The sequence below is a fragment of the Myotis brandtii genome, unplaced genomic scaffold (assembly GCF_000412655.1).
Source record: "Myotis brandtii unplaced genomic scaffold, ASM41265v1 scaffold1563, whole genome shotgun sequence".
Lineage (NCBI taxonomy): Eukaryota > Metazoa > Chordata > Mammalia > Chiroptera > Vespertilionidae > Myotis > Myotis brandtii.
The window spans coordinates 149,021-159,337 of record NW_005355679.1 but is presented as its reverse complement, the minus strand read 5'-3'; the positions used below and the strand labels follow the sequence as shown (position 1 = coordinate 159,337).

Sequence of the window (10,317 nt, the reverse complement as noted above, 5' to 3'; positions counted from 1 at the left end):
AAGGGCACATGCCCGGGTTGTGGGCTCCATCCCCCGTAGGAGACTTGCAGGAGGCAGCTGCTCCACGATTCTCTCTCATCATGGATCTTTCTATCTCTCTCTCCCTCTTCCTTCCTCTCTGAAATCAATAAAAATATATTTTAAAAAATTAATTAAATAAAATTAGGGCTTGGAATATTTTACATAAAAGAGAAACTAACTCTCTGAAATCAATAAAAATATATTTTAAAAAACTAATTAAATAAAATTAGGGCTTGGAATATTTTACGAGAAACTGACTCATACACTAAGCTTTCAATCATTTCACATATGTAAGATTTAATAAGTTTATACTATTTTGTGTTGACAATAACATTTTTATTAATGGTAGCATTACATGTTGAAAATTTGAATAGTATTTAGCTTTCTGATATTAAAATGGGATAGCCATAACATCATATTAAATTATTTTTTATTTTAGAGGATTTCCTGGGCCAAAGAATAAAATCTGTAGCTCTTTCACCAAACAGCTATCCAGAAAGATGAATAAAAAAAACCCCAAAACACCAAGGTATCTATTACCCCACATTTTCTAATCAATATGGCTTAATTTTTTTCTTTTTGGCTTTATTTTTGCACAGTAACATCTCTGTAAATGCAATCGAGGCTGCACAATTTCCACATGCTGAATACTGTAGAGATTTTTTATTTTCAACTCTGACAACTTCTCATGGGCAATCCACATATTTGTTTTATCATAATCATTTAGGACGGAGGTTCTGGCACCATCTAAGAGTAGAGTTCCCACCCTCTGACAAATTATTTAACTTCTGGGAGTCTTGATTCCATCACAATTGGAGATAATACCTATTTACCTCTAGGGCATACTGGGGGATTAGATGAGCTAAATTTGTAGAAAGCCCTTAGCACAATGCCCACTAAGGGTCCAAGAAATGGACCGTTACTACTGTTTCATGTACATATTTATGCATGTATGTATACATGTATATATATATCTTAATGAGCTTTTATTAGCTATGTTGGTTAAAGGTTTTCTTTGTCCCGTGATTTACTTTTAGATTTTAGAATACATTTCATTGTGCACATTCCATTTTTATTATAACAAAAATTATTATGACCATCATCATCAAATACATCTACTGCATCCCTCATAACACTCATCACTTCCTTAATAATTATAATCCTTTCTTCCCTTCAACACGGGATAAATAACCCATCACACTGCTCTAAGTCCCCATCAGAAACCCACTGCCCACACTAACTTACCAAATCTGCTACTTTAGCCAGGTCAATCATCATGTTAATGTCACATCCACATTCAATAATGGTGAGTCTGCGCTTTTTACCTATAAGTGAAAAGATGAAAATTGTACTTTAAAAAAAATATATCCATTAACGTTAATTAACATTTTTAACTGCATTAAGTAAAGCACCATATACACTTATAGGAGTATGCCAGAAATTCATTTTTATAGGAGAAAATTGATAAAATCTATTTCATCTTGGTTTTCTTGCTATGTTCTCTAATTTTAAAATATTACAAGACTACTCATATGAATAAAGTGCTCAAACAGGTAAAATTCCGACTAGAATGGGCAGACAAGTGGATTTCATGATGACCCTGATACTGTTCAGTAGTGGCCAGCGCTTCTACCTCTAACAAAGCTTCCTGTGTTCCCACTATAGCTAAAAAAATCCTCAAACCTAATACAACAGAATGTTTGTGAACAATCATTATTTCTAAAATAAATCTAAAGAAGTCATCACCATAACAAAAATGTCTTAAAGAGAAGCCTCAGTCCAACTATAGTTGTCCTTTGAACAATTAGGGGGTTAGGGACGCCAACCCTTGTGCAGTAGAAAATTGCATATAATCTTTGACTCCCCCAAAACTTGAGTCGTCCCTTGGTAAACACAGGGGTTGGTTCCAGGACCCCTGTGGATATCAAAAGCCAAAGGGGCTCAACTCCCTTACATAAAATGGCTCATAACAATGCATAGAGGTGGCCTTCGCATATGCAGATTCCCAACCACGGATGAAAAAATACTCTTTCTGATCCACAGTTGCTTGACTCTGCAGATGTGAAACCTAGGGATACAAAAAGCCAACTGTACATTTATTTTAAAAAAAAAATCCAGATAGAAGTGGACCCGTGCTTATTATTGCTAAATGAGAAAGTTCAGGCTCTACCACTGTCATTTCGGGAATTTGTTTCATCTTCCCTCAAATTTAGAAAGGTCACCATCTTCCAAAGCAGATAAATCTCACAGGAAAGAGAGGAAAACTCCCTTACTTCCACAAGAATGGGAAGTACTTGCTATCTGTTAAATGAAGGTGCTCACCAGGACCAAGCCAGCCTGCCCAGGCCAGCCACACCTTTCAGAGGAGCATCCCTAGCAAACCCACACTGCAGTCAGAATAAGGTATACATCTGCATCATTATTACCTTTAGGAACTTACCTTTTTCTGAAGTTACAGCCAACTTAGTAAAACTTATAAGAGGTAATATGAAGTGACAATATTAATTTCGCATTTACCAGTAAAAAAAAAAAGTTCAACAAGGACATGCATGCTTCTCAGACGACACCACCTGCCATGTGCGTCTGGGGTTGCACCAGCCTACCTGACACAATTGTTACAGGGCCTCTGATCTCTGTGAGCTTCTGCCTGGTGAAGTTCCGAATGAGGCACTGAATCAAAGTGCTCTTGCCAACTTTCGGAGGCCCCATCACCACCACCACTATTGGTGGAGGCTCTAGTGGAGTTCGATCAACCACTGGAATATGGTGCTTTTTTGTCTTCAAATCCTGAGTCCTATTTGTTAAAAAATAAATAAATTCATTTTCAAAATATAAAAGGCAGTATCCCTATATGTAAAGATTTTAAAGAGAGCAGAACAGACAATACATAGGTATAATTAACTTGTTAACTCCTGGCTCCAATCCAAATAACCACTTCAGTAAATATATAAACAGATGGACTTCAACAGTACAGAATGTTGAAAACTATACAAACCTTAAATCTGATTGCTTTATTAGTTGATTACAGTAGTTTAAAGAGGAAAAAAAAGCAAACATAGAGGCAGTATATCATAATGAATAAGAGCAGAGGCTATAGAGTTAAATTTGGCTCCTTTACTGGAAGAATATAATTCACTAATGTTTAGCCCGGCCAGTATGGCTCAATGGTTGAACCAGAAGGTCACTGGTTCCATTCCTGGTCAGGGCACATGCCTGGGTTACGGGCTCCATCCCCAGTGGGGGGTGTAAAGGAGGCAGCTGATTAATGCTTCTCTCTCATCATTGATGTTTCTACTTCTCTCCCTTCCTCTCTGAAATGAATAAAAATACTTTAAAAAAAAAATAATGTTTAACCCAGCCGGCATGGCTGAGTGGTTGAACATAGACCTATAAACCAGAGGTCACAGTTCAATTCCCAGTCAGGGCGCATATAAGGATTCATTAAATAAAGTTATTTAATATTACATATTTCAACTATATAAAACACATCCAAAAAAAACCCCACAAGAACACCTATTATCAGAGATATTATTTAAAGTTTAAGAAGAAACAAATTCTATTAAAAAACTCATGGTTTTTCTTGGGCAAAAAAGGGCAATCAGAATAATCACTGGAGGCAAGGCAGCTTCCAAAGGAACGACCTCTTATGTCTTAGTAAAAGAAATACAGCATGCATCTCCATGACCTTCAGAGCTGAATAGACTCATGAATTCAAACATCATCTGGAGAGACTCCTACTGTTTAAAAAGAAAAAAATGAGCCCAGCCAGTGTGGCTCCATGGTCAAGTATCAACCTATGAACTGGGAGGTCACAATTCGATTCCTGGTCAGCACACATGCCAGGGTTGTGGGCTCCATCCCCAGTGGGGAGTGTGCAGGAGAGAGCTGATCTATGATTCTCTCTCATCATTGATATCCCTTCCTCTCTGAAATCAATAAAAATATATTATTTACAGAAAAAAATGAAAAAACCACTAGAAGAATCTAGCTAAACATACCTGTGAAAGGATCGAGCCATCCGCACAGCAGACTGGACTGCAAAAGCTTTGGGGTTTCTCTTCCGGGCATCTTCCTCATCTCCAAGTTGGAGGTCTTGCAAATGCCGTTTCTTTTTCTTTTCAGCTTTGGGCCCGCTGTTTTTCTTTCTGTGTTTCTTCTGGTCCTTGGTCTCCATAGTGACTTTTTACCAATTCACAACTAACCTACATTGAATGAGGTGGGGGTGGAGGAAGCATTTTACAATCTACACAGCACCCAGGGAAAAACAGTAAATTTATTTCTTTAAAAAAAAGACATATATGTTCACCCAAGAAGGGTAGGAACTACTTAATATGCCAAATTTCACTGCTCTGCTATAAATTAGATTAGTTACCTCTGCTTAGATTACTATCTATTCATCTTAAGTTTCTGCATTAGCATTGTCCATTTCTGCAACATGGAAACATTCTATAGCTATTAACACAGTAGTCACTAGCCACATGTGGCTAATGAACTTACAATGTACCAAGTGAAACCGAGACATTAACATTTCATTTTAATTAATTCCATTCTAAATTTAAATAGTCATATTTTACTAGAATATTTGGACAGCTCAGCTCTAAATAGCAACTGGACTAATAAAATGGCTTCCAAACAAACTATTTTAAGGTATTTTATTTTAAAAAATCAAAGCATTTTAATAACCCCCCAACATGATAGCAGTATTACTTTTAGTTTGATACTGTAAAACTCTTAAATTATAATAATTACCTACATACACTTAAGAAATGGCAATATGTACTCGTGTGAGATATGACTGGTTGTGGATGATGCCTGCAGACCACACAGATTTGCAGAAACCCTTGGGATTCCTGAGCATCCCACAAATTCATGGCCCATAAACTGGGAATCACTGGATTAAATTTTGTTGTTTGTTTGTTTTAAGGAAATCAGGCTGCATACAATATAGCACATGGTTAACAAAAAGGGGAGTGGGGCAATCAAGTCATCCAATGAAACTGAGATAACTTCAGTTCAATAAATACACGCGTCTGCCTATGATGTGCTCGGCAGGGTGCCGGGAGAAGGCTGCAGTTATGATCTGACTAGTGGGCGGAATTCAAACCAATGTCTTCGGCGCCAGGCAGTAAGGGCCACATCAGACGGCTGCACTGCAGGAGGGCAGGCCGATTCCCCCCCTCTCACCAGCGGAATAGAAAGTCCGCACATACCAGCATAATGTCAAGAAATACTAATGGGAGTTAGGGGAGCTGGGTTCTAGGAGCGCTTTGAAACTAAACAGCTGTGTGTTTCAGGACATCCTTTTTCTACTCAACGGTATCTTGGTTCCGAACTTGTATGCACTTGATGCCTTTACCCTCTGGGGGTGCCGGTTAGGTGGGGAGAGGGGAAACACTTTTTGGAATTAACTGACGTGGCTCGGGTCTGTCACCGGCCGGGATTACGCCGCATTGGAACGCCCGCCAGCTCTCCCTGCCCCTCTCCCCGGGTCCCGGCTCCGCACGCGCATTCCTTAGCCACGCCCCCAACGACCAAGGAGCAAGTCTCCGGAAGGTACGGAAGATGCCTGCCCGGCGCCTCAGGTTCTCCCCGGGGGCAGACTGCCCGAGACCGAACGCGGGCCTTCCCGTGCGCTCGGCTCGCGAAGCTCCCGGACCCCAGTCCTGGAGACCCCGCCGCCGCCGCCTCCCCCAGCCCCCGGCGCTCACCGAGCTCACAGGTGCTCCTGCTCAGCCTCGCGTGGACCACTCCGGAACCGGAAAGGCGTCCTACGCCCTTACTCCACCCGCCGGCGGGAAACAAGGCGGGGACCGAAGAAAGGGACCGGAGGAGGGACGACTTTCTGGGGAGAGCCGCAAGGAAGACTTGTGATTGGCTAGTGGAGGCGCCCCGCCCCGGGGATCCGACCGCGGGGACCGCCGCCCTCAGCTACAACTACCCTTCTGGGTTGGGAGTCGCTGTGGCTCGACCGCTTGCTCAGGAACAGCAGACTCAGGGCAGGGACGGACTGACCCACGTGGAATGCCTCGGCCTTCCTCTGACCCCGGGAAAGGACTTTCCGTGGGAGAACGCAGCCTCTTGCCGCTTTCTTCTAGCACAGGTTTGCCCATTCCACCCGAGGGACTGCTGCGGGTTCATGAGCCCATCTCGGGTGAGCTGGATGCCTTTGCCTACAGAGTTTGTATCTCCCTCTGGTCTTGGAGGTTTTCTTTTCAATATCCTACCAGTGCCGCCCGCCACCCCTACCCCCCAGGGCTCAGTTCTGCCTCATAAAACCAGGCACACTAGTAACTGAGAGCCCCTGCCCCCGATGCCCTTCACAGCGAGCTCCAGTTTCTCCCTCGGTGCCCACAGGCATTCGCTCTGCATCACTACACGCTGCTGTGCCAGGGAGGCTGCCCTCCAGGGCACACACTTCCTCCTCTGTGAAGAGCTCATAATTTTGTAGCTTTAACGCTAACCCCCATACTTCCCGGAGATTTCAGTATACAGGTGGGTAATCCTAGCATCCACTTGGCTCCGTGTGTCCCACTCTTGTCTTCTACCTTGGCGCAGCCTCAGTGCCCCTGTGATCACACCCTAGAACTTGTCTGAGGTCTGCAACCCCTGAAGCGCCCCACTCCGACTACCACTTCCGATGTTTCTAAGTTATTCCCTCTAATGCCCCCAAACCAAAACTCCTGCAACCCTACCAGTATCTCCAACCCACCTCTTACCACCTTCCTCCCTTGATGAGTTCTCCCTCCCTAGTAAGCTAGCGTGAACTCCATGGTCAGCCGTTATGAGGAGCTTCTTGCATCCTTTTTTAACTTCCTCATCTCCCTGTCACCTCATCATATCTGCTTGGTAAAATGAGAACCCTGGAGAAACCCACTTCTCCGTCTCCATACTGCAGCAGTGCAGCTAAACGCAGCTAGAGGAGAACACAGAACCGTCCTGACTGCCCTCCTTCAACAGTTCCAACATTGCTTGGTCTCTGCCATTCTCCCAAATGAGGATCTCACACCTCTCTTCTCTCTTCAGTCCTTCCCACCTCCTTCCCCCTCCATCCTACTTCACTAAGAAAATGGAAGTGGAGACTCCCACCGCTGCAGACTTCCACCACCATATCCACCAATGCCCCCCTCTGTTCCCTGCCCGTTACTGTAGATGCGCTACCTGTGTCCACCTCAACTAATCCTGCACCTGAGTGCTGGATCCTGTTACCTCCAGGGCGTCACTCCAGCCAGTCTGTTCCCTCCCCAGCACCATCAGTTTTTACTAGAGTATGCCCCTCATCATACAACCTGCAGTTATTTCATCTTCAAATGAACTCCTCTTGACCCCATTTCCTATACCTTTTCTCCATGTTTCTTTGTAGCAAAATTTCACAAAAGAATTGTCAGTATTTTTTCTGGTTCCTCTCCTATTCTCTCTTAGATTCGCTTTGCTCCCAGAACACCATCTACTAGTACAGTCCTGGGTTTTCCTTCTCAATGGCCTTTGTTCTTCCACTCCCACCTGACCAGCTGTCCACTGGGCTAGTACAGTCCTGGGTTTTCCTTCTCAATGGCCTTTGCTTGTTCTTCCACTCCCACCTGACCAGCTGTCCACTGGATGCACTGACTCTAAAGCCTCCTTGGAGGTGCAAGGTCAGCCACCACCTGTGCCCTGCCTGGGGCCACCCAGCACGAGCTGCACAGTGATCTGCAGATGGCTGCTACTTAAGCTGGGCTTGCAGGTGCCCAGGAGAGTCAAGGTGGGAACCAAGGCTGGCTGCTGTTAGTGCCAGGCCTGGGGCCTCTTGGTGAGAGGTATGAGGCATGCCAAGGCTAGATGCTGTGTGTTTGCAATTTGTGAACCTTTAAGAGATTTTCAGGAAAGTCCGCCACAGGAGCTAAGAAAGGCAGTTTGTATAGAAAAGCCACTGGAAACAACTTGGGTGGCCCACAGTTTGGGTGAGGCAGGGTCTCAGGGGATCAACAGGGAGGGGCAAACAGTGTGAGCCAGGTTGATGGAGACTCAGATATGGCCCCTCCCTTCGGGCTCGTCAAGGGTACTAGTGCCTCTGCCAGCACTTTTGTCCGACAGAAAGCTGCCCCTCCAGCTCTTGCCCAAATGCTGGAAAATTCAGTTCCTCCTCATATGTCCCTTGTGCCTTTCGAGCTGCTGCCCCAGTGCTAGAGCTCAGAGGGAGCAAGTCTGAGTCAGTACAAAGGCCCTTTAAGAGGAAGTGCTTGGAACTCCAGCAGCCTCAGTCCCTCTCAGCTTCCATCTCCCTCAGTCACCTACCCCCACTGTTTTTTTAAGCCAGAAGTTATGGGTTTTTTCTCTTCCTGCCACTGAAACCCTGGGCTGGGGGGATCTAGTGTGGGGCTAGGATTCCTCACTCCTCAGGGGGGTCCTCTACAGCCAAGATATACCTTCTGATTTTTATCTGGCACATGTGGGTGTGGGACCAGCTCATTCCATATCTCCACCCCTCCTACCAGTCTCAATGTGGCTTCTTTAAATCCCTAGTTGTAGGACTTCCATTCAGCTAAACTTCAGGCAGTTCTGAATAATGCTTGTTCTGTAATTTATTTTAATTTTATGCGGGTGTGGGAGGATTCGAGTAACTGCATTTACCTACACCATCATCTTGACCAGAAGTCTGTTAATTTTTTTGTACATATCTTACTTGAGTTTTGTTGAGTTCTGTGGTTCTTTATATATTCTGAATACAAGTCCTGTGATGGAAAGGGATTTGCAAGTATATTTTCAAATCTGTATCTTGGCTTTTTATTTTCTTCACAATCTTTTTTTTCAGCTAAAGTTACCAACTTTTTAAATAGATTGTGCTTTTGGTGTCATGTCCTAGAATTCTTGGACCAATCCCAGATCAGGAAAAATATTCCCTCTGCTTTCCTCTAAAAAGTTTATAGTGTTACATTTTACATTTAGAGCAATGATGCATTTTGAGTTACCTTCTGTATAATGAGAGGTTTTCGTTGAGGTTCAGTTTTTTTTTACATACATGTGTAAAATTGTTCTAATGCCATATATTGAAAAGCAATCCTTTCTACACAGGATTACTTCTGCAGCTTTCTTAAAATATGAGGGAAAAAACCAAAAAACACAAAACAACGCAAAAAAAGAAACGAACAAAAAACACACACAAAAAGCCCCACATGTGCAGGTCTATTTCTGGTTTATATAGTTTGTTCCCTTTGTCAGTACTACACTTTTTGATTACTGTAGCTTTACAGTAAATTTTAAATTAGGTATTGCTTTTCCACATAACTTTCAGTATCAGCTTCTTTATCTACAAAATATTCTATGTAAACAATCATGTCATCTGCAAATGTTTCACTTGTAATTTTTATTTTTCCCTTTATTGTACCTGGTATGAATTCCAATATGATATTGAATATAATATTAAGAGCAGACTTTTTTGGGGGGGGGAGGGTCTCAATCTTAGGGAAAAGCATTTAGTCTTTCACCATTAAGTATGATGCCAACCTTCAGTTGTTTGAAGATGCTTTGCTATGGATTGAATTGTTTTCCTTAAAAATTTATGCGTTGAGCCCTGGCTGGTGTGGTTCAGTTGATTAGGAGTCATCCCGTGCACCAAAAGGTTGCTGGTTCAATTCTCGGTCAGGTCACATGCCTGGGTTACAGGCTCGATCCCTAGTGGGAGTGTGCTGGAGCTAGCTGATCGGTGTTACATGCTCATATCCATGTTTCTCTCTTCTCCCTTCCTGTCTCTCTAAAAATCAATAAACTATTTAAAAAAATTTATGTGTTGAAACCCTGAGATCATGGGGGTGGGGTCCTAATATGATAGGATTTGTGGCCTTATAAGAAGAGACATTTATCTTTCTTTTCATGTGCATATACTAAGGAGAGTTTATATGAGTGCACAGCAAGAAGGCAGCCATCTGCAAGCCAGTTAGAGAGGTCTCAACAGGAATCAAATCAGGCAACACCTTAATCTTGGACTTCCCAGCCTCCAAAACTGTAAAAAAAATTTCTCTTTTTTCAGCCATCCAGTCTACAGCATTTTTGTTATGGCAGCCCAGACTAGGACACTGTCCCATTAAAGAAATTCATTTTCTTTCCTAATTTACTGAGAATTTTTTTATCATGAATAGATGTTGAATTTTGTCACCTAACTGTCTACATCAATTGTTGTAATTATGATATTTTCAGGGTGCTTATATAATAGTTTACATTTATTTTTTTATTAAATCTTTACTGTTCAGATTATTATAGTTGTTCCTCTTTTTCCCCCCCTAGCTCCCCTCCACCCGGTTCCCACCCCACCCTCCGCCCTCA

The 10,317-nt window shown here is 42.9% G+C and overlaps 1 protein-coding gene across 1 annotated transcript in view; it reads right to left on the bottom strand.

The window, feature by feature from the left end:
- The window catches only part of BMS1 (BMS1 ribosome biogenesis factor), a 34,609-nt gene extending 28,789 nt beyond the window's left edge, over positions 1-5,820 (bottom strand). Inside the window, exons 1-4 of the mRNA XM_005861779.2 lie at positions 5,730-5,820; positions 4,020-4,223; positions 2,625-2,815; positions 1,267-1,346 (exon numbers count right to left, since the gene is read on the bottom strand). Of these exons, the coding sequence (XP_005861841.1) occupies positions 1,267-1,346; positions 2,625-2,815; positions 4,020-4,195 (447 nt within the window). The 5' untranslated portion in view covers positions 4,196-4,223; positions 5,730-5,820. The remainder of the gene's footprint in view (positions 1-1,266; positions 1,347-2,624; positions 2,816-4,019; positions 4,224-5,729) is intronic.
- Between the last annotated feature and the right edge of the window lie 4,497 nt (positions 5,821-10,317).